This window comes from Abramis brama (genome assembly GCF_963993115.1).
Source record: "Abramis brama genome assembly, chromosome: 7".
In the NCBI taxonomy this organism is placed as follows: domain Eukaryota; kingdom Metazoa; phylum Chordata; class Actinopteri; order Cypriniformes; family Leuciscidae; genus Abramis; species Abramis brama.
In genome coordinates this window covers 7,075,304-7,099,834 of record NC_139969.1, presented here as the reverse complement: position 1 = coordinate 7,099,834, position 24,531 = coordinate 7,075,304, and the positions used below count along the sequence as shown (strand labels likewise).

The 24,531-nt window shown below is 36.4% G+C and overlaps 1 protein-coding gene across 4 annotated transcripts in view; it reads right to left on the bottom strand.

Annotated features, from left to right (window-relative positions):
* per2 (period circadian clock 2) overlaps positions 1-24,531 on the bottom strand; it is a 32,715-nt gene that overhangs the window by 3,973 nt on the left and 4,211 nt on the right. Inside the window, exons 2-22 of one of the 4 annotated variants that reach the window (XM_084119755.1) lie at positions 19,652-19,808; positions 19,016-19,472; positions 15,580-15,678; positions 14,704-14,861; positions 13,942-14,063; positions 13,537-13,738; positions 12,899-12,950; positions 11,806-11,948; positions 10,866-10,944; positions 10,559-10,665; positions 9,840-9,990; positions 9,145-9,253; positions 8,677-8,808; positions 8,419-8,494; positions 7,428-7,593; positions 6,711-6,838; positions 5,982-6,167; positions 5,670-5,732; positions 5,148-5,405; positions 1,553-2,478; positions 530-707 (exon numbers count right to left, since the gene is read on the bottom strand). In XM_084119755.1, the coding sequence (XP_083975881.1) occupies positions 530-707; positions 1,553-2,478; positions 5,148-5,405; positions 5,670-5,732; positions 5,982-6,167; positions 6,711-6,838; positions 7,428-7,593; positions 8,419-8,494; positions 8,677-8,808; positions 9,145-9,253; positions 9,840-9,990; positions 10,559-10,665; positions 10,866-10,944; positions 11,806-11,948; positions 12,899-12,950; positions 13,537-13,738; positions 13,942-14,063; positions 14,704-14,861; positions 15,580-15,678; positions 19,016-19,401 (3,721 nt within the window). In that variant the 5' untranslated portion in view covers positions 19,402-19,472; positions 19,652-19,808. Of the gene's footprint in view, positions 1-529; positions 708-1,552; positions 2,479-5,147; positions 5,406-5,669; positions 5,733-5,981; positions 6,168-6,710; positions 6,839-7,427; positions 7,594-8,418; positions 8,495-8,676; positions 8,809-9,144; positions 9,254-9,839; positions 9,991-10,558; positions 10,666-10,865; positions 10,945-11,805; positions 11,949-12,898; positions 12,951-13,536; positions 13,739-13,941; positions 14,064-14,703; positions 14,862-15,579; positions 15,679-19,015; positions 19,473-19,651; positions 19,809-24,531 lie in introns of those variants that run through there. The other 3 variants (XM_084119754.1, XM_084119756.1, XM_084119757.1) reach the window with 3 other exon arrangements.

Below are 24,531 nucleotides of genomic sequence, written 5' to 3'. Positions count from 1 at the left end.
TTTTAAAATGCAGTTTATTCCAGTGACAGCAAAGCTGAATTTTCAGCATCATTACAGTCTTCAGTGTCACATGATCTTTCAGAATGATTCATTCTAATAAGCTGATTTGGTACTTTTTATTTCTTATTATTATCACTGTTGAAAACAGTTGTGCTGCTTCATATTTTGCAGAAACTGTGACAGTTTGTTCAAGAGTCTTCAAGAACAGCACTTGTAATATAACTTTTTGGTAACATTATAAATGTCTTTACTGTCACTTTTGATCAATTTAATGAATCCTTGCTGAATAAAAGAATCTTACTGACCCCAAACTTTAGAACGGTAGTGAATATCAATGTTTAATGTTTTAAGAAGTGTGTTCAACAGCATATTAGTTTTTGCTGCAGCATCAAAAATCAATACATTTCTCTGATATGGCATAGTGACAACCCTGCACTACAATCTGCACACTACAAAGGACACTTCAGATCAGCATTTAACAGGACACAAGTGTCATATCAGATCTACCACTATAAACTCCCATTCTCACCAGTTCTACTGGCAGATCCGCCACTGGCAGACGTTCCACAGCCGTTAGAACCAGAGCGCATGGAGCCGGAGGTGGCAGAGCTGGTGCCGGAGTGCGAGTCCTCTGGGAGAATGTCCAGCAGGTCACTAGATGATGAGAACCCATCGCTATGTTGACCATCGACACGTGACCCTTCATACTAGAAAAACAACAAAAACAGAGTATAACATTAACATTCATTTGACAGATTTATACACAGCTTTATGTAAAGCTAAATGCATTAAATGCACATGTACACACTATAGCAACTCTTCACTATTCACACATTCAGAACTATAACAGCGTAGTTGTTTAATTGTCAATTTCTATCCCCTGTATACCAGTTGTGTACAGAAATGATATACTTAAGGATCTAAATGTGGCTCAATGTGAAGAAAACAAACTTTTATTCTTGCAGCATTACAGGAAAGTGGAGTTAGTGTATTTTAATTTATTATTAAATAATAAATGAATTACTTATTAATTTATTTATTTTTAATACAGAAGGACTTGGGTGTGATCATATATCAATCATATCATATCATATACTGTTGGGAGATCCTAAATAGGCTAATGTGAAGAATAAAAACTTTTAAGCTGCATGGTTTATTGCAGTACGGAAAGTGGAGTGGATGGCATAACATTTTTTAATTAATTAATTTATAATTTTTAAAAACAGATATTAATTTTGCAATAATAATCATGCAACAATTTTGCATGCTTTAAGCCTAATGATGCAAGAATGCAAAGCTTAATTTTGGATAGTCTTGCTTAAAAATGTTTGTAAACACTGCCGCCTGTTGGTCAATCCAAAGTTTTGCATTTGATATTTTCTGGGGGATTTTTTTTTTTTTTTTTGTGTGTTGTCTGGATGAAAGACATAATGAAAGAATGAGAAGTGAGAGTAAGAAAATAATTTGAAAAGAGCACCATGGTATTATCATTTAATCATGTACAAAAATGCACTGTAATATGATGGTAGAAAGTGAGAAAAAGAGTCCCAACCTGTTGCACATCCTTGTCAGTTTTGGTTTGCCCGGTTGCGCTCCCTGTTTTCTCCACACTACTGCTGTAGTTGCCCTGCAGTCCAACAGATTGCGCCGTGCTTTCCTGCCTCTCAGCACAGCGTTGGGTCTCCTCTAACTGTAACAGGTTGAGCTGTAAAGGCGAGCTGCAGCGTGACTGGAACAAAGGTGGTGATGGCGGGCCACTTCCTCCTACAGACTGCGGAGTGGGGCTTCGCAACAGCTCCTCCCTCAGCTCAGGCTCAGATGGTTTTGGGGGTTCCTTGGGGCTAGCGAACTGGAATGGCTGTGGCTGAAATGGAGCCTGTGAGGTAAAGGGGATCTGGGAGGTGAACTGGGTCTGTATGGTAAAGTTCGCCTGCGGAGGGAATGGTGCCTGTGTGGTGAAACTAGGCTGAGGTTGAAAGGAAGGCTGCGCAGGGAAACTTCCCTCTTTGGTGAAGAATGGCTGCTGTGGAGGGCTGCCCATCTGTGGGAACATGTAATTGGGCAGTACAAGCGCCACCATGGGCGTGACCAGAGGAGCCGAGTACGGCGTCTGGATGGGCTGCATCGGGATGCGTGGATCCTGGCTGCACTGACTCTCCCTGAAGCCTGGCATCTGAGCCTCCACTCTGGGCTGCATGCCGCCGGCTCCGGGGTACATCTGCAGTGGGTACGCGGGCATCACAGCGGGATAGGCGATGGGGAAGGTGGATTGGGATGTGTCCGAGGGAGACCAGGAGGTCTGGTTGAGGCCCTGCAACTGAGGTCTGGGTGTCGACCTACGGCCCGAAGGAGTGCTGTCGGAGGACTCATTAGGCTTGATCCGCTTGGACTTGGTCTTCTTGTTGCGACCCCGGCGGGTTCCGTTGGTCTCCGGTGCACCACGACCACCGTGCTTACATGAGCGAGCAGCAGGAACAGCTGGAGAGAAAGATGAGAAGCTGTTATTGACTTAAAATACATTTTGATTAAATTTTTTTGCTTGACAGTCAAGTTAATAAAAGTAGCTATGTAAAAAGTGTAGTTAGGAAGTACTACATGTAGTAAGGAACAAAACTCTGGATATAAATGAATTATTAAATGAAAAATGAAATTATTAATTATTAATATTATGGTATTAAATGAAAAAACTGTTTCAGGTTTGCTGTGCTTGTTTGTAGGGCTGCACAACATGGGTACAATGTAGTGATTATAAGTCAATATAACTCTAAAATAATAATGTACTTACTATACCAATAAGAGTAAATTATACAAAATTACATGCAACTAATCAAACCCTAATCGTAACCCTAACCCTATATTAAGAACATGTTGTTAATATTACCAAGTACTTAAATGCAAATTTACACTGTAAAGTGTGCAGGAGACCTTACAAAAAGTCTAACCATAATAATAATAATATATTTTTTTTAATTATTATTACTAAATAAATATATTAAACAAAATAACAAATATTACAGTTGTAACAAACATCAGGGCTCAATGCTAAAGATTTCTACTAGTCTGATTGGACCAGTTCAATTTTCACTCTTCAACCTGCGGCCGGTTGCATAAACATAGCCATAATGTTAAGACAGTGTCTTAAGTTCTGGTATGACCTACTAGCAGTTAGTCAGGGGCAGTCAGTCTTAGTTTTCGGTATCAAAGTAGGCTTATCTACGTTTTTTGTGTAGCCTAACTGATTTAAAAAAGCTATGAACCATCTTAAAGAAAATAAATTGATGTCTAACTTGTAAGACTAGTCTTAGAGGTTTATGCAACCGGCCCCTGTTTGAGTTTTGGTACTGATGATACTCAAACTAAAAGTACAAAACTAGGATGATGTATATTGTGGTATTGCATAGCAACACTGTAAGTTCATGAATCTGTACAGTTTCAAACTATTTTAATTTTATCCATCCAGAAGCACAAATGTGTGTCAGCAGATTTGTGTAGTACAGCCTAACAACAGTTTTCCCGCCGCACACACACACACGCTACTCCGGAATAGTGTGCTCTTAAGCCGTGACCTGGTGACAGAGGATTTACATCATGACATCATGGAACACAGACATCAATCTCTGTGTCTAATCTTTTCAGGACTGTTGAACTCTACGTCGAAATATCAAGACTTGAGTCAAAACATATGCTAATAAATAATAATCACTTATTTAAGTAGGCCTATATGAAATAATGTTGAATTGTTTTGAACTCCTGGAATATTTGATGAAAAATCATACATTGAATTTTACATATTATCAATTTGGTTTTGATGGCAAATGCAAGTACTGAAGTGTGTCAGAGGGTTTTGATATGAATCAGGTTTTCTAGCCTAAGAAATATTTGCACCATAAAAGATGCATATTTGTGTCAGCACCTACTTTAATTTGTGCTAATTGTGTAAAATTGTATTAAAATGCAAGCATCCAAGCAATATTATCTATTTCCTTTCAGAGCTGTCTGTAAACTTATGTAAGTCCTTATAAGTATGGCCCATGTGCCACTGCTACACATTCAATTACGTAAATGTCTCTAACTTGATACTGAGTTATAAAACCGTCTGCAAGTTGGTTGGTTGTAAGGTTCATTTGTATATCATTAGGTTTAGGCTTTCTTTGTCTGATCTTTACTTGGTTAACATTACAGTAGTTTATTATTTTTTGGTGTTGTTGAGTGAAATATTACACTCAAATGTATATGCTTTGATGTCAATAATGCAGTGAAAGATGCTGAAGACCAGATAGACTTTGCAATAAATTATTTTGCTACAAGTCTATATAATTAAGTTACTTAGCTTATGGAAAGATGTTGTCTTGTCCCATTTATCTTTCTTGACATAAACATATGATTGACAATGACAACTGATAAAATGTGCAATTGATTGAATTAATTGCAATGCTTATTATTCAAATTAGTCATAATATAATTAAGAAACATATTATAAAGTAGTTATGTTTGGGTAAGACGTCATTATTTGTCATTTATCATATACCACAATAAATTGATGACTAGGCTACTTATTTTACTTGTATATATTCTTTGTATATAGTCTTTGTTGTAGAAGAACCTGCTGAATTCAGCTAATTACACCAAGTTTTTGCACAATATATGGGGTAGTAGTCGTTGGTCTTTGAGCTCAGTGTCCAGAATAAAAGTGCTGAATCAGAAGTGAGATTGTGACTTTGAACTTGTTAAGCAATGCTGGCTGTGGTCTTTGACATTATATTTTTAGCAGGGTACGTTTACTTAAAAGGCCAGGAAAGGTACATGAATTTGCCTCCCAAATTGCCTCGTTGCATACCCAAACGCACATAAGCGAGCAGAACAGAGCTGAACTGCGACGCTAAAAAACACAGAATCACAAGCTGCTCGCATGTAAAAGAACAGTGCTGTGCTTCACTCTGAAACACACAGTGCATATATTTAATTAAATCACAGTCTTTGCGCTTTTATAAGTCAATAAATTTGGTTTTATTTCGATTTATCGTGCAGCCCTACAAAATTCTCTATTCTGATGTTATACACTATTTCAATGACACAAGCAGCAAATGGAACATTTCTGTGAACACAAGAAGCTTCCACCTCAGGTTTAGACTTAAATCCTTCCTTACCCTCAGATGTAACTTGTCCTTTCTGTTTCTCCAGATAGAGGGAGCAGTCGGCTTTAAAAGCATGCACACCTCGCAGCTCTCGGAAGCGGTTGAGGAACGTCTGCTCTTCCTTCTGTGTGTGTGCCGCCAGAACCTGCTTGGTCAGGCCCAGTTTCTTGTAAGCCTCTCGTTCCGGATTGTGCGGCAAGAGTGCGGCCGGAGGGACAGCGAGACCCTGACCTTCAGTGCCTTCAGCGCTGGGGACGTCTTCAATGATCTCTACAAAGAACAAAAAAGACGTTTAACTCGACAATGAGTGCAGGGTTCTCTTACAGGTGACACGACCAGCACTTGTTTATGAGCTGCCTCACAGATTTCTCAAGTGCATCTCATGCATGTTGGGATGGGAACATGGGGAAATGCAAGTAGGATGCTCCAATTTATGGAGTCCTGCATGGCTGATTTGCACCTTTATTTTACTCATCAATTCAATCAAAAGTCTTTCCAATCAATTTTTTGTCCCCATGGTAAGATTTTACTAACTTTGCAAGTGAAGTTTGGAAGAGAATTCTTGCTTTGCAGAGATGTGTCTTGTTGAGGATACGACTAAAACAAAAAAGGTGTTTTACCAAGGAACAGAGAAATCACATACAGCTCTAACACAGATAAACGTATCCAAAACCTAGTGAGCTGCATAGGTAGCATATAGGCAATTTCCTACGCAGGCAGCACATCAAGGCAGCTCACTAGGTTTTGGATTAGAAACATTATTTATAAGAATAGACAGACAGGGAAGACAGACAGGCTAGACAGACAGAGACAGACAGACAGACAGACAGGAACAAATCAATTTACCTTTCTTGTCTCCCACGTGTACAATTGTGCTGCTGTAGCTGCACTGGCTGGTAATGGACATAACGCTTTCGGGTTTACTGGGCAGCGGGAGAGGGGTCAGAGATGGAGGCACTACACCAGAGCCTGGAGGCTTCTTAGATACATCTAATGACGAAAGGCCTGGTTGGTTCTTTAGATGTCCTGTCGCTGATTACAGAGAAAATAAACAGGTTAGCCGTCACTCAACAACCCTCACACAGAACTGTTGTAAATACAGGATTAACAACAAAGATGGCCTGATAATCCACTGTATATTTGTTATTCTTGTAAATGTGTTTTTAAGCATTTGAGTGATGGTCGGGTGATGGTCGGGACTTTTGCAAATATGTCACCAGAGTTTTGTTAAAATTGTCTGATACGTTCAAAATGCCATTGTTTTCCAGCAAAATTGTGTTCATGAATTAATAACTGTCATGGCATAATATAGCAGTATTCAATTCAGACATTATTGCAAAATTAAAAAGCAAATACATTTCTTAAGGACAATCTCCAAATAAAGAATAAATAAAATAATATTTAAAAATTAATTTTCAATTTTTTAAATAAATTATTGGGTTAACTATATAACTATATTAAAATATCAGAGCTGGTCTGTTTTAAACATTTTATATGTTATTGTTAAAAATTATATCTAAATACAATATATGGGTTTTTATCTTCTTCTTCGCGCAAATTGGACCTTTCCATTACCTTCAGACACTTGCATGGAGCTCTCGACTCCTCTCTGCTTGTCCTCGTCTGAGTTTGAGGATGTCGTGTTTGAGGAGGATTGGCACTTTCTCTTCACTGTTATAGGCACGTTACAGCTCTCCAAATATCTGAAGACATAATCGATGGAAACATGGTATACAAATGACTAACCAGAATGAATGTAGAATGAAAGCATGTCTGATCTGCTCTGTTTTGTCTTTATAACACTGTTAATCATTAAGTCCCTACGTGTACAACACAATCCTATTACTTTTGCTCTAATCTCTTCGAAACCCCTCATTGAAAATAAAGGTCTTCGATTACCCTACAGGAGGCAGGATGGGCAAATCGCAGATGAAAATCTCAAGTGTATATTTGTAGTAAATATTTGATTTCAACCTTTATGAGGGAATTTTTTAAACTATATAAAACACAACATAGCCAAAATACATTAAAACTGAGCATGGCTTGATTTTGTGTTACTTTCCATCATTTTTAGGCTATTATGCTGATGTGAAAAAGTGCTAATGAGATTCCACTTCCTGCAAAACTTAATGTTCTCAGCCATCTCATGAAAACAAGTTCTCATTATCCTTCATAGCATGCTTAATTCAGTTGCTCATACTCTCTTTGCACCACAGGATCAATACGTCGATTGAATTTGTCGAGACCATGCCCCATCAGTTCTCACAGTGCCGTGACTTTATGTCTTTGTACCTGATTACGCTGTCCAGGCAACTAATCTGCTGATAGGAGTAGACGGTCTGGTCTTTGAAGGCCAGCTCCTCTTGCACAGTGGCACGCTGCTCCTCAGGAGACTCTTTCCCGATGGCGTGACATGCCGAGTCTTTGGGCCGAACCACTGGACTTTTCTGTTGAACCTCTGCAGGAAATAAAGTAGAGTTTTCAGAAAGGGTTCCACAATTAGTCTAATTCAAATCAGAATTGCTTTATGGCCTAGTGTGCTTATTAACTGTTGAAATTTAATTAAACTAATTTTATATTTTATTTATATTATATTAAAGAGAATAAATATGAAATATATGCTTGCATTAAAAGTTTGGGGTCAGTAAGATTTTTTTTAATGTTTTTTTTTATAGAATCTCTTATGCTCACCAAGACTGCATTTATTTGATCAAAACACAGTTAAAACAATATTATTGTGAAATATTATTACAATTTAAAATAACTTTTTTCTATTTTAATATATTTTCAGGATTCTTTAATTAATAGAAAAATTCAAAAGAACAGCATTTAAATAAAATAAAAATGCATGCTTGCTGAATAAAAGTATTAATTTCTTCAAAAAAAAATATCTTACAGACCTCAGAATTTAGAATGATACAGTATTTTAAACGATATAAGTAAATAATATATAAAATAAATTATAATATATTAATAACATTATATCATACATCATATTGTATTATATTCAAGTTAAAATCATTAACATGTTGCATGTTACAACAGATGTTGGATTTTTAGAGGAAAAAGTGTGAAGGGTTTTAACATACATGATGTTTCAATGTGATTTGACGAATTTTTGTTCCACAGTTCAAATCACAATTGCAATACTTGTTGATATAATCTCACTATAATTCTTTGATACCATATCATGGAAGCCATATTCTTCAGACACATTTCTGTTGCACACAAAAAGACACACAGCCTTTGATGACAGATGAGGGTGGTGGATCTTGGTACATACTTGTAGGGCTCTTCTTCAACTGCTGCTCTTGGTTTTTCTGCATGTGAACTCCTTTGCAAATCTCCTGAAAGCTCCTCTGAGAAAACACATGCATACAAACATAAATAAATCCACCAGAGCCCCTTTTGGTTCTAATTGCATGAATAAAAAAAGCTATGGCTAAATACAGGTGACCGTGAAGCATTTGACTTGATAAAAAAACAACAACAAAAAAAAACAGTTGGGAACCACTTATCTAGAATTCATCATGTGACTCACCGGTTTGGCTCTCCTGCCATCCTCTTCCTCTTGCCGCTGACGTGTTCCGTTCCCGTTACTGTCACTAGACGACGCCACACTCATCAGGTGATCGTTACTGCCAAAGCCACTAGAGCCGTTGTTGTGCACCGGCTACAAAACACAAAAACAAGATTTAACAGGTAATTTTAATTTCTCTCATTCTAAAGGCTGGAATACACAACACTAGGAGGTTTTAAAACACTAGGCATCCTAAACTTGTCGACTTTGGACAAAAACTGGACATCATACGCTAAACGACTGAGGATCACGCACTACAAGACTTTCAAGTCGTTCCGAACACAACAAACTCATGCAGAAACAGGCATATGTGATAAAACTCTTTGTTTCCCAGTCTGTTACTGTCTATCCCACTGCCTTTTTATGTGAAAAGATGTCAAAACCCTCTTATTTCAATTAGCTTATTCAACTGTGAATGAGTTTCCGCACCTGCACCAGGAGTCGGTGAATTTGCTCAGTGATTTCCTGGATGTCTGAGTCTATGGATTTGCCCTCAGCAGTGGTCGGAGCTGCAAACACATCTTCATTCACTGGACCCCTGGTAGTATGGAAGAAAATCACAGTTACACTACCGTTCAAAAGTTTGGGGTCAGTAAGATGTTTTCATGTTTTTGAAAAAAGTCTCTTATGCTCAACAAGGCTGCATTAATTTGATCAAAAATACAGTAAAAACAGTAATATTGTGAAATATTATTAACTGTTTTCTATTTGAATATATATATATATATATTAAAATGTAATTTATTCCTGTGATTTAATTTTCAGCATCATTACTCAAGATTTGCTGCTCAAGAAACATGTCTTAACAGTTCTGCTGCTTAATTTTTTTCAGCATACTTTGATGAATAGAAAAAAGTATAATGTAACATTATAAATGTCTTTACTGTTACTTTTAATCAATTTAATGCATCCTTGCTAGATTAAAGTATTAATTTCTTTCCCCCAAAAAATCGTACAAACCACAAACTTTGAACTGTAGTATATATCTGCAATTACAACTGGATTTGTACAGAAAAGTGATACAATATTCTGTTTCCTTGAATTTCAGCATTACATTTTTTAACAAATATTAAGCTTATCTTTGGACATTCAGACACATTCCCCTATTCACCCTGTGCACTCACATGCGAACTTTGTGTCTGCCGATGATGAAGGACATTTTGCGGCTCCAGGGATTGACAAAGCTAGACCAGCTGGTGTCTATGGTGATGTACTCTCCATTACGAGCACAGAAGCGGATCGCGTGATCAAACGGCTGGCCAGCATACTGCAAGACTGATGAGACAAAAAAGATGATTTTATTCGCAAATGAGATATTTAAAGGTACACCATGTAACTTTTTCTGTTAAAAATCTAAAAAAATTATATAACAAGTACATCATAATATCCATCGTCCAAACCGTGTTTTGTCTTATCCTGAATCACTACGGAACATCCATAATAAGTGTTTATATTCTGACTATTTTAGACCGGGCGGGACAAAAACCACAGTGGAATATCTTGCATGAATCGTCATATCCCACATAAACAGAGAGAAGTAGCTCTGGCTACAACGTTCTCCCAAAAGACGCATGCAGTTGTTTATTAACCACAAGAGTGCCGACTGCCGAAAGTTACAAAGTGTACCTTAAAACCCATTTTACTAATAAACAAATGGATCTGCCTCAATTTGTTCCAAAAAAATTGGATTAAGATGCGATAGCATAAAGTACCTTTCAATAAACATATTAACACATTCAATGAACAAAATGGGTACATTTTTTGGTTGCATGACTTTATAAGCTGTGTCTGCCTTTTCTTGTTTAAAAAAAAAAAAAAAAAAGCAGCCAAAAATAGCACTCACTCTTCTTATGGATGCTGAGCATGGCTGGTCGATCACTGGGATGCAGGTGCAGAAGGACAGGTGTGCCAATCAAATCCTGTGGAAGATATCCTAGTAATGGAACAGCCCTACAGGAAAAAAACATCACATGTTCAATTCTGATTAGTCTGAACAACAACAGTTTTTTGCCTTTAATATTCATGATTATGAGAAATGGAAAAAAGCAGGTGTGCAGGGACAGCTGTTGCATGCCATGAAACACCCTGTGCTTAAAATTTCCAGCTAATCTTCATCTAGTTCGTCAACAGTGAAGCATTAACACCCGTACCTCTCATCCACATCCTGAAACACACAGCTGGGTGTGTGTGTTGTGGTGAAGATTCGTTTGTCTGTGGGGATCCTGGGAGCTGAGGAATGAACAAAGTTTCTGACAATTTATTACATGAAAAAGAACATTTCCATATATGCACATGCTGAGAAAGCTACTTTAAAACTGTGACTTGCCATTTTAAAAGCTAATCAGAATTTTAAGAAGTTAAGTCAACCTTTAGTTAAATATACAACAAGTTAACAAAATTTAGCTGTCTACATTGAATCTGTTGTATGTATTTGATTATACACTACAATTCAAAACTTTGGGGTCAGTAATATTTTTCTTGTTTTGTTTTTGAAAGAAATTTATAATTTTATTCAACAAGAATGCAACTGATAAAAAGTGGCAGTAAAGTTATTTAGAATTATTGCTGTTTTTTCCCCCTTTCTATTTAATCAAAGAATCCTGAAAAATATCAATCATGGTTTCCACAAAAAGATATCAAGCAGCATTTTTCAACATTGATAATGATAATAAATGTTTCCTGAGCAGAAAATCAGCATATTAGAAAGAAGGAAATGCTGAAAATTCAGTTTTGCCATCACAGGAATAAATTCCATTTTAAAACATGTTTAGATATTCTAACCTGCTATATTATTTCACAGTTTTGAGTTGACTGTATTTTTTGTTCAAATAAACACAGCCTTAATAAAAAAAAATACACACCTTTATTTAAATAACTGAATTTAAAACATATTTATTTGGAACCAATCACAACACAAATGATAATCAATAAATTAATTATTTTGTAACCATTATTCGAATGAATCAATTTGCTAAAATGATTGTTAGATTGTAAGCCTGCATGTGCAGTATAATATGATATTAATAAAAATGCACCACTACTTGCTTGAAAAAAATATGTTCTACAAGAAGACCTTGTAAAAGAACTGACCTTCGTAGCCGGAGTGCACTCTCTCGGCCAGCAGGAGGCAGCAGAACTGATCTTCAGAGTGCTCTGTGTCCTGAACCTTCATCAGATACGGAGTCATTCTGAAGGGATAGTACTGAAGATCTCCTTCACACTCTTTACCACCACTGGAGAAGAAAACAGCAGAGCGTTTCATACACATTCAACAAAAACCTGCTAATAAACTTTGGATTAGTCAAAACCTTTTTCTTTCCCTATCCATTCCAAAACAAAAAAGGTTATTTTTTAATACTTTTGTAAAGAAACTCATATGCAGGCACATTTTATGTCTACAAAACTAATTTCAAGCATTTAAGCATAAACTTTAAAGTCAAATGTTCTTTTAAGGGTGTTTAAGGGTTCTTTCAGACTTAGCATTCATACCGTCATTTTTAACACCGAACCAATCGAACTAAACCTGACAAGTGTGAACACACCCTAAGAAGCTCATTCGTAATTAACCGTGTCCAAATTTTGACTGGTTTTACTGTAATTTTTTTAATTTGCAAATTGTTTAAGATCTGGCCTGCACGTAAAAGTTGCCGGTTTCTCTGGTGGGGTGAAGAAAGAATTGTAAAGTTACAGATATCCTGGTAACACTTTACAATAAGGTCCCACTCGTTAACGTTAGTAAATGCATTAAATAATAATAATTAAGGACGCACAATACATTTGATATAGTTTTTTTTAACCTTTGTTAGCGTTAGTTAATAAGAATACAACTGTTCATTGTTAGTTCATGTTAGCTCAGGTACATTAAATAATATAAACAGAAACAACTTTTGATTTTAATAATCTATTAGTAAATGCTAAATTAAATCCTGTTCTACCACCCAAGTGCTCAATCCAAGGTTTCATTAGTAACTGACTGAACTACTTTGCTTAAGAGTTGTTTACTGAATGCATGTTTTCCATTGTAATGTCAAACGCATTAGTAATCAAATCTTCCTATGTACAGGGACAAAGGTTCACCAGAATTAATAATTAATAAGGTAAATCTATGAATAAAATCATGCCAAGCAGATGGTGTACAGGATGCAGTCAGTATAAATTTACTTTCTAACCCACACAAACTCACCTAATACGACAGAAGAAGGATTTCTCCTGCATGCAGTCTGCCGGTGACGCCTCTTTAGGGAGGGAAAAACAAGAGTGAGATGAGTTCAGGTTTAATTCAACAGCATGTGAATGAATGAATAAGAAACCGAATGTCTTTTGAGTCGTCTGAGCGTGTTTTGCCTATTGCTAATTTAATTTGAATGTTTATTAATTTCCTTGGCACATCAGAGGACTGTACTGTATTCGCAGTGTGGAAAATGGGACAGATTAAAGGGATAGTTCAAAAAGGACATTTTTTCTTATGTTGTTTCACCCAAACCTGTATTCTTTTGAACACAAAAGAAGATGTTTTGTAGAATGTTGGTAACCAGACGGTAGCCAGCGACCATAGTATTTTTTTTTCTTACTATGGAAGTCAATGGCTACCGTCAACTAAATATCTTCTTTTGTGTTCAATAGAAGAAAGAAACTCATACAGGTTTGGAACAACATTAGGGTGAGCAAATGATGACAGTGTGAACTATCCCTTTTAGGCCTTTGGTGTGAACCAAGTCTATTTGACGCGAGTTCAGATTGATTGGTTGGTGTGATGGTGTTTTTAAAGATGCTCAACTTATCTGTAGACATTGCTACTGATCGTGTGCATTTGTGTCATACCTGCGCCAGTGCACATGCTCCAGGACGGCAGTCTGTACGGTGTGGTGAAGCTATAAAACACGCTAACGTCCTGCGGTGTAAGAAACTCCACAAACTTAGCGTTCTTGAACACATCCCGCTTGCAGTTCAAGATGGAGGCGGCCTGGTCTGAAATGTAGACGATCTTCCCGGTGATGAGGGAGACCGCCACTGCAAAGATATCCTGTGCAACAAAGATCCCACAATATATATATATATTTTTTTTACAAAAGAGAACAACTGAAATATCCAATCATGCAAATGTTTCTGAAAAATAATTCAATATTGACTGGAACACAATAAATAAATGAATGGATAAATAAATGAATAAAATGGATAAGTACATGCATGCACGCATACATTAAACAAACAAACAAAAAAACGTACTGTGTTTTTGAGGGTGTATTCAGAAGTGATGCTGTCTATCTCCTCGATGGTATATGATGAGACATCAAGCCCTGATGGCTGACTGTCATTAATCATAAGCAGCTGATAGTATTCTTCATTTGCTGAAATAGAAACGCAGAAAAAAAGAAGAAAAAAAAAGATAAATTCATGGTGCAAATCCAATTTACATATCTGGTGTTACAGATTAAATATGTGATGTACACCTAATAGTTAATAAAAAACATTAAACAACACTACAATGCATGTAAATTTGACTCTCAAAAATAAAAATTACTGTATGAATGCTAAGTTTTGATTGGTTGCCTGTGTTCTATCCACTAAATAACACATAACAAACAGCCTATATAAGATATATTCTCATACTACACTAATAATAAGCCACATAGGTATAAATATACATAGTCCTTTGCAATAATTGATTATTATTAATTGAGATCTAAAAAAGGGGCAGACACATTATTAAATGTATCAGCATATTAATCACATGACGTGATGTTCACCCAGTAGTTCTACCCTGATTTGCTGAAATACTGCTTGCACTGCTTCCATGTTGCAATGCATTTGTTTGGTTTGAAAGTTGTTGTTTTATGTGCCTAGCTAAATTTTCATTGTAGTCAAGTGAAATAAAACTCAGAAAATAGATTGATAATTTAACAGAAAGTAAAGCACTTGCCTGTGGCCAGGCAAGTGCTTCTGCATTATGGATGACTTGTGTAATGATAATTTAAAGGCATTGCTCACCCTCCACCTGTCTGACGCAGCGCAGGGCATATTTCAGAGTGTTGAGCGTTGTCGACTTGCTGCCCTTGTTCCGCTTCTCTTGCGGCAAATGAAGCTTCAGCTCCTTCAAAGTTTTGATCAACTCTTTCTGTGTCTTTGCCTTGGCAGACTCTTCGCTGCTGCAGGTGCGCAAAAAACACACGTCAGCAATAGAACCCATTTTAAAAAGCATTAAAATCAAATGTTAACAACATGCGTATAAATGATTAACGAAGTACATAACTCCTCATTCCACCAAACCACTGTCTACACAGGATTCTGCACTACTGTTAAATATAACTGGGACTGATATTATGCAATGTACTATACACATCAAGTTTGAATAAGAAATTGGTTTGTTTTTGTAAACATATTGAAAATAAATAAATACATATTTGTAGTAAAATAAAAATATTTTTAAAGCGTTCTGTGAAAATGATGGTAGAAAAAAAAAGTAAGTATATATATAGATATATATATTATTTTTTTATTTATTTGTATACAAATAATACAAGATAAATAGATAGTTATATACTAAAAATAAAAAAAACTGAAATATTATATTATATATTATAAAATAATAATAGTATAAAATAATATATTAAATATAATATAATTAATATAATTAAATAAAATATATTAAATATAATATAATGAATATATATTTGTATATTGTATATTGTATATAAAATAAAATAAAATAAAATAAAATAAAATAAAATAAAATAATAAAATAAAATAAAATAAAATAAAATAAAATAAAATAAAATAAAATAAAATAAAATAAAATAAAATAAAATAAAATAAAATAAAATACAATTCCTGGTAGAAGGCCAGTCTGGTGTGTTCGTGTCTAACCTGCAGCCGCTGGTAGACGGGTTGTCTTGCTCTGAACTGGCACTCAGAAGGCTGAAGGCGTTTGAGCTGCTGGGTGGTGAGGGACTGTGAGAGTTAGAGCTGTAAAAAGAGTACACATACAATAAGCCATCATAAAACAAGTCATAAACTACAGACAGACACTTTATGACAAGTAATCAGGCAGATGCTATTTTAACAGGCATGTCTACCTTTGATTGCTTTACTATTGTGATTAAGTGAGGTATAAAGTGAATTGTCCATCCCTCAAACCAATGAGGAATCGTGCACAGAATATCCCTGAATTACCAGCTGAAGCTAGTCAGGACCAGCTGTTGCAAGAGAATAAAGTGACAAGAAAAATCATGCAGTAGCTTCAGGTCAAAACTTCCTTCACACACACAACATTTTCAATCACTGTGGACAATGGAACAAGAAACGGGTGCTCCTCTTCCACATGGAGTTCACTTGGACGTTGCCGTCCATCAATCTTCATCTGTTTGCCTCAAAAACACCATGACTTACACAAAAAATAATTGTTAATAAAAAATAAGTCACAAAAAAAAAACACCATGACTTGTGCCATTCCCAGCCATGCACCATTAGCGCGGCTAAGAATGGCTTGTATTGCAGGCTTCTAGTAACTGAGACAGACTTAGATGGATTAAACCGCTCAATTTAGCGCACTGATACTATTGCAAGTGCAACGTCCAGTTGCATAAATACACCAGGAGTAATTACAAATAGCCCACTAAGTAGCTTAGAATAGAAACAGGCTTCACATGTTGCAGCTATTAGCTGTAGGTGAGCTAATTATATAAAGCACATCTATGTTAATCTAGCAGGGCAAAGTGTTTCGATGCTATTGATACCGTCAGTAATTTCAGGAGACCAATGAGATTTGAGAATTTGGAAGATTATTATACAACTGCACATGCAGGGAAGTTGCTTCCTTTACAAGGAAAAGATTTAAAAAAAAAATCATACTCTAATGTCTCAAATAAAACCCATTTAAATGGGGCACAATGGGGATAAAAGTCTTTACTTTGAGGAGGATAATTTTGTGTAAAATTACCTAAATGGTTAAGCCCAATGCAAACTAACATGTCTTTGAAGTTATGATAGTTTTGGAAAAAGAAGCCTATAGATCATTCATTCCTTAAATATTAATTTAATCAATATCCAGTAGCCAGTAAGACTGTTGTGCTTTCCATTCCATTATAGGCATTTTACCATGTTTAAATCCATCCATCTCCAAAAATCAGTGCAGAAAACGTGAGGAAAGTCTGTAGATCCGGTCTGGGCCTGGCACCTGAAGAATTCAAATACATACAGAACAAAGAATTCATCTCTTTAGTGAATTCTCAATTATCCAGTGACCTTACGATTACCCCAGAAATAGTAGGCAAGAACTGAGGCTAGAAATGACGTCAAAGATCCTTAGACACACAAGGACGCACCGACGGGGATGAATGGTTATTCAAATGTTATGGTTTACTGTCTATTGCCAAACCAAAACAATTCCAGATGGCTTTAATCTTTAAACAAATCGCACAAGTGTCTGCATGCAACCTCTCGGCTTAGAGCTGAGATCATCACACAAACAAACGGTCTCCATGGTGATTAGAAATTGTGCAATCCAAATTATGCTTGGCATTAATTAAATGTTACAGTGTAATGCAAAAAAAAGAAAAAAAAAAGATTTTATTTTACGTCAACATCAAGGTTTGATGTTAAAATCAAAATGTATACGAAATGTATCAGAAATGTATTTCTGAAGGATCACGTGACACTGAAAACTGGAGTGATGGCTGCTGAAAAAAAAAGGATGACTAGTAATTTCCTACTACTTAATTCTGAAAAAAAACCCCAGAGGTTTTAATTATTGGACCAAAAACGTCCACAAGGGTGTGTTCTTTGATACTTGCTAATTACTTACAAAGTACTAAATGGTTTAGCTTCCCAGTACTTGAGCGAGCTACTACATGCAGTACATCCTTTTCCTATTTAGCACCAAATTCTGGAAGTCTTCCTAGACTTGTTCAGGAAGCAGACACACTCTGTCAGTTTAAATCTAGGCTAAAAACACATTTCGTTAACCTGTCATGCACATTATCACATTTCTATAATTCACATCCGTTAAAGGATTGTTAGGCTGCATAAACTAGGTCAACCAAACCAGACACACTTCCCATAGCACCCGATGTACTTGTTACATCGTAAGAAGAATGGCATCTATGCTAATATTAGTCTCTCTGTAAACCCCGAGGTTACCGTAGTCAGCCGTATCCGGTCGGTATCCAGATCAGACGGTGGACCTGCACCTAGACACGACCACAACGAAGCCCTGAATGTCAGCAGAGATCCTGCTACTAGACAATGACAGCCATCGGCACAGATCCTCAGCAAAGCCCACGAGAACCTGACAGGTCCTCTGCACAGACCTATGACCAGCTTCGTCTCCATACTGGCGTGGTGAATCCAATCTTCAAGAAAAAGGAACTGGATGAAATATTGAATGCTACAATCCACAATCTGAATTCTGACTTGTGATGCTGTCTGAATCACAATAACACCATGTTCCTTCGTTTGCCAGAGAACTGCCCCTCCCGGACTGATCATGGTTTCTCCCACGGTCTTTTTCTCCATTCTTTCACCTGAAGGAGTTTGGGTTCCTTGCCACTGTCGTCTCTGGCTTGCTTAGTTGGGGGACACTTAATATTCAACAATATTATTGACTTGACTGCACTGACGCTGTTGAATAAGAACTTGCACAGCTTCTTTAATCAATGATTTTTTAAAACAGAACTGAATCAACACTTGAACCGACACTATTTTCTGCTTTACAGCCCAAATGAACTGTTTGCATCATTGAATCACTTTCCTATTATCACTGTAAATCTGTTTTGAAACAATCTGTATTGTATAAAGTGCTACATAAATAAAAGTGACATGACTTGAAAATTCAGCTTTGCCATCACCGGAATAAATTATTTAAAAATATATGAAAATTGAAAAGTTATTTTATAGTTTAATTGTTATATTTCACAATATTGCTATTATTGATCAAATAAATGCAGCCTTGGTGAGTATAAGAGAATTTTCATAAACATTTTACTGATCCCAACCTTTTGAAAGATATACAGATCTAGAACAATCAGGTCTAAGGACATTGACATACAGTGGCCCCAAAAATAATTTGGACACTTAAGTGCTTGATTATAAATGCATCAGATTACTAAATCATGTAGCACAAGCACACTTAAAAAAAAAACCAGTTTGTTAGGTATACATGATAAACCAATAGATATAATGTGCAAAATAAAGTCAAAAAGTATTGGGCCACTTTGTCAAAAGTTTTGTCAAAACTGTCCAAACAGGTCCAAATATTTTCTGGGACCATTGCATGTCACAGACAAACAGAATATCACTAAATTACCTTTTGTTACTCTCCGATGACTCTATTAGTGCTGAGTCCTTGCTTCGGCTATTGGAACTCCCCGAAGACTCATTGCCATGGGACTCATTTCCATGGGAATCATTACCGTGGGACTCGTTACCATGAGACTCTGTTCCACTCCCACTGGACCCGCTACTCTTCATATCCACATCCTCATGGAGGGAATGTTTCATCTTCCGGTTGTTATGGGGCGAAGCGGGAGGGTCTTGGCTACTGTCACTTCCTTCGGATGCCAGGCCAAGTTCGGCCCCCTTCGCGAAACTGCCCATGCGATGCAACGTTGCCATTGAACTGCAGCCGGCTGCCTCGTTCTGCCCCTCCAGGGAGGAGAACAGGTACGGTTTGGAATCTGAGTCCTCAGACATCGGACTTGGTTTGAAGAAGTGAAGCAAGTGTGTGTGGTGTTCAGAGGGAATTCAGACGAGTGGTCGGATTGCTAAGGGGATAAAAAACAAACAAAACATGAGTCAATAAATTTAAATGCATGTTTCATCTGAAAACATCAGGAAATCTTGTCCATAAACCACAGTCAAACTAGACTTTGAGAACACTTTTTTTTTTACGGAAATTGCAGTGGTCTCAAATTCACGAGTTCACAAGTCTGAGTACACAAACCTGAACTTTGGAACGCAGCGAAATTCAAAACCGAATTGATGAATTGATGTCAATGGAAAGCGTGACCATCCCTTTAGACAAAGGAACAAGATGATGCACTTAAGCACGTCAAAAGAAACCAGGGCGAAACAGGACAGAGATAATCTGCATGCCATCCCTGTACAGGAGATACAATCATGTTTTAGTTGCGCAATCTTCTCCTATAACAGCAAAAGTTGAAAGTCAAATTCATGACTGTTCATCACAAAGCCAGGTCAAGCATCAAAGTAAAGCATGCAAAACACTGTCTGATCAAATACTGAGGTAAAATCTATAGGCAGGTCGGCCTCTGTCTGGACAGAGACTTAGAGTTCAAAGGTGTCCCCTTGTGTCCTTTAACTAAACAGATGTGGCATTTCGGCTTGTAAACACTGCCTCCTTCAAAGGATTAATCCCAGCATGTGCACATTAAAAGTGTTAGCCTAGACAGGACCAACAGCAGGCCCTGACTGGTTTTTATCCCTTCATGTTTCCATGAAAATGACAGGGGAAAAAATAAACTCTTATCCCTTTGCTCTAAAGAAATAAATAGTTGTCTGAACAGAGTTGAGAAGAATGAGCCAAGTTTCCTGGTCAGGACCTAAGATGGACCATATTAAGGAAAGACACCTTCAAGACTCGCAACTCTTTTACTCAAGAGTTAAAAATACACCTGCAGGATTGCCAGAGAGTAGAGTACGTTAGTGGATTACCTGTGTGACCAAGACCTGAATAGATTTACCATGCATGACTGATATATTGTTTCAGGTAGACCCATTACATACATTGTAACATTATATACACATTTATATATATATATATATATATATATATATATATATATATATATATGCAAGAACACCTGTGTGAACTTGAAAGGAAATTACAAAATACAAATTACATCATATATGCACTAAAAATGACTTTGGTGCCAGCTGATTATCCTCATTGAAATTATTAAATAATTATGTGGCAATGCATATGTTTGAATAATACAGTGAATTGCACTTTAAAAATGCATACTTTAAAAAAAAAAACAACAACTCTAAGTTCAGATTGGATTAGCCACTTATAACAAATAATTTTGCATTAATTTTTCAGTATTTATAATCTACATTAATATTCCATGTTGCATGGTTGCTGGCCAGTCTCTGCCACTTAACAACTTTTTTTCATCATTACATGTTTGGCACATGTTATTATTATTATTAATTTTTTTTGTCATTCTCACGTGTAAATTAAGCAGTCCTACCCATATAAAAAGTACAGCAAAGTATATAATTTATATAATCACAAACTGCTAACGAAAGACCTGCCCTACCGGTATCAATAACTTTTTGACGCATTTCACTTGGTGCCGCACCCAAATCACACCTGTCTGACTTATGAGCACAAATCTTTTAATATGTCTGGCTGAGTGCCAAGCCTACTGTAACCTAGTAACCCACAGGGCGATGACACAACAACGCTAACCTTTGTATTTTCTGTTGCATAGTGACACACTGGCCAAGCACTTTGACACTGCTGATTGAGAAAGAAAATTAAGTAAACATTAACAGGATTTTTTAATATGCCATATATTTGACGCAAGCAAAAAAGCTGTAAACCTCAGCATGTGTAAATGTGGCATTCAGCCTTTTAGTATGACTCTTTTAACTATAACCTTTCAACCTAGAGAAAATGACAGAGCCAGTTCTCTAGATCTTTCTTAAAGTCAGAGTAAGTGCTCTCTAGACATGACCTGCAGATGACACATTATAATCCATTAATGTGGATTTTATTCAAACCCTAGGGGCATCTTCATGTGATATAGTTGCCTGCATGGGGGCCATAAAGCAGAACACTGCTATTTAATATAATTACAGCTGACAGACTTATATTGTTATCTCTTTATTATACAATCATAGGTGCTCATGGGAAAAGCACACTGGCTAACACATGGGATCAGATCTACAGTCTAAAAATCAATGATTAATAAAAATGAAGTGTTAATACTGAAAAATAAACTGCAATGTCAATTGTATCCATTAGATGTAAAACATACATCTGAACTAATCTTGCATTGTTAAAAGACACAAAGACAAATTATGCAATGATATTCAAAGCAGTCAGGCCAATAATATTCAAAATCCTTACTTTACGAGGCAAATTCATGTACCTTTCCTGGCCTTTTAAGTAAACGTACCCTGCTAAAAATATAATGTCAAAGACCACAGCCAGCATTGCTTAACAAGTTCAAAGTCACAATCTCACTTCTGATTCAGCACTTTTATTCTGGACACTGAGCTCAAAGACCAACGACTACTACCCCATATATTGTGCAAAAACTTGGTGTAATTAGCTGAATTCAGCAGGTTCTTCTACAACAAAGACTATATACAAAGAATATATACAAGTAAAATAAGTAGCCTAGTCATCAATTTATTGTGGTATATGATAAATGACAAATAATGACGTCTTACCCAAACATAACTACTTTATAATATGTTTCTTAATTATATTATGACTAATTTGAATAATAAGCATTGCAATTAATTCAATCAATTGCACATTTTATCAGTTGTCATTGTCAATCATATGTTTATGTCAAGAAAGATAAATGGGACAAGACAACATCTTTCCATAAGCTAAGTAACTTAATTATATAGACTTGTAGCAAAATAATTTATTGCAAAGTCTATCTGGTCTTCAGCATCTTTCACTGCATTATTGACATCAAAGCATATACATTTGAGTGTAATATTTCACTCAACAACACCAAAAAATAATAAACTACTGTAATGTTAACCAAGTAAAGATCAGACAAAGAAAGCCTAAACCTAATGATATACAAATGAACCTTACAACCAACCAACTTGCAGACGGTTTTATAACTCAGTATCAAGTTAGAGACATTTACGTAATTGAATGTGTAGCAGTGGCACATGGGCCATACTTATAAGGACTTACATAAGTTTACAGACAGCTCTGAAAGGAAATAGATAATATTGCTTGGATGCTTGCATTTTAATACAATTTTACACAATTAGCACAAATTAAAGTAGGTGCTGACACAAATATGCATCTTTTATGGTGCAAATATTTCTTAGGCTAGAAAACCTGATTCATATCAAAACCCTCTGACACACTTCAGTACTTGCATTTGGCATCAAAACCAAATTTATAATATGTAAAATTCAATGTATGATTTTTCATCAAATATTCCAGGAGTTCAAAACAATTCAACATTATTTCATATAGGCCTACTTAAATAAGTGATTATTATTTATTAGCATATGTTTTGACTCAAGTCTTGATATTTCGACGTAGAGTTCAACAGTCCTGAAAAGATTAGACACAGAGATTGATGTCTGTGTTCCATGATGTCATGATGTAAATCCTCTGTCACCAGGTCACGGCTTAAGAGCACACTATTCCGGAGTAGCGTGTGTGTGTGTGCGGCGGGAAAACTGTTGTTAGGCTGTACTACACAAATCTGCTGACACACATTTGTGCTTCTAGATGGATAAAATTAAAATAGTTTGAAACTGTACTGATTCATGAACTTATAGTGTTGCTATGCAATACCACAATATACATCATCCTAGTTTTGTACTTTTAGTTTGAGTATCATCAGTACCAAAACTCAAACAGGGGCCGGTTGCATAAACCTCTAAGACTAGTCTTACAAGTTAGACATCAATTTATTTTCTTTAAGACGGTTCATAGCTTTTTTAAATCAGTTAGGCTACACAAAAAACGTAGATAAGCCTACTTTGATACCGAAAACTAAGACTGACTGCCCCTGACTAACTGCTAGTAGGTCATACCAGAACTTAAGACACTGTCTTAACATTATGGCTATGTTTATGCAACCGGCCGCAGGTTGAAGAGTGAAAATTGAACTGGTCCAATCAGACTAGTAGAAATCTTTAGCATTGAGCCCTGATGTTGTTTGGGGAAATTTTATTTTATTAACTACATGATTGTGACGTATTTCAGTCAGTAAATACTTGTTTATAAATGTTGCTTACTTTGTAAAAGCAGAAAGCAAGCACATTAGTCATTAAAACTACCTACGCACATGGCTGAATAACTTTCAACAAACCATTCCCTATAATGTGACTCACCAAAATGATGTAGCTGCTTGAGTGTCGTCTACACTTACATAATACTAAGGTCTTTCTGGTAGTCATATTGCAAAGTGCCCTTGTAAACAGCTGTTTGGTAATAATGCTGGCAGTTGGTAGCTGGCTAACCAAATCTTTCCAAGAAAGCATGTGAGACCTCCAGATTAGGTTGTGTAAGTGTCTCATCCTCCTGCTAAAGCTAAATTCAGCATGTTTTATTTACTCTGTGCATTATCGCAATGCATAGCCGAGAATCTGGGACTTTTTTTGAGCTCTCTGAAACAACTTTAAAAAATGGGTTTCAGACAGGTGAGCAAACGAATAGTAGCCTAACTTGTTTAATAAGAGTTTCTTGTGGCTTCTGGTGATCTCCAAACCCAGAGCATGCATGCAAAGCAAAGAAAGGCAAAGCCTTTATCCTGATTTTACTTCAAGAGTATCCAGCTATAACTGGTTTCAGCCAACACAGGATGACCTTACATCGTTTCCAGTCTCTACACCTAGGAAAAAAAAGCACTATCAATCAGTTCCTTATCTGCACTCATGCTTGTCTATCTACTGTAGGTGTATGAATAGCCAACAGAGAAGGTGAAAGCAGCAGGACCAGGGCAATAGATGGAAAACCAAGTTTGCAAGCCAAGCACTTGTAATAGTTGAACATTAGCCACAAATGAAACAGCACTCGCTTTGATTGCCATATATTCTTCACATGGAAATACTTAAAGAAGACACAGAGCAGTATAAACTGATGCC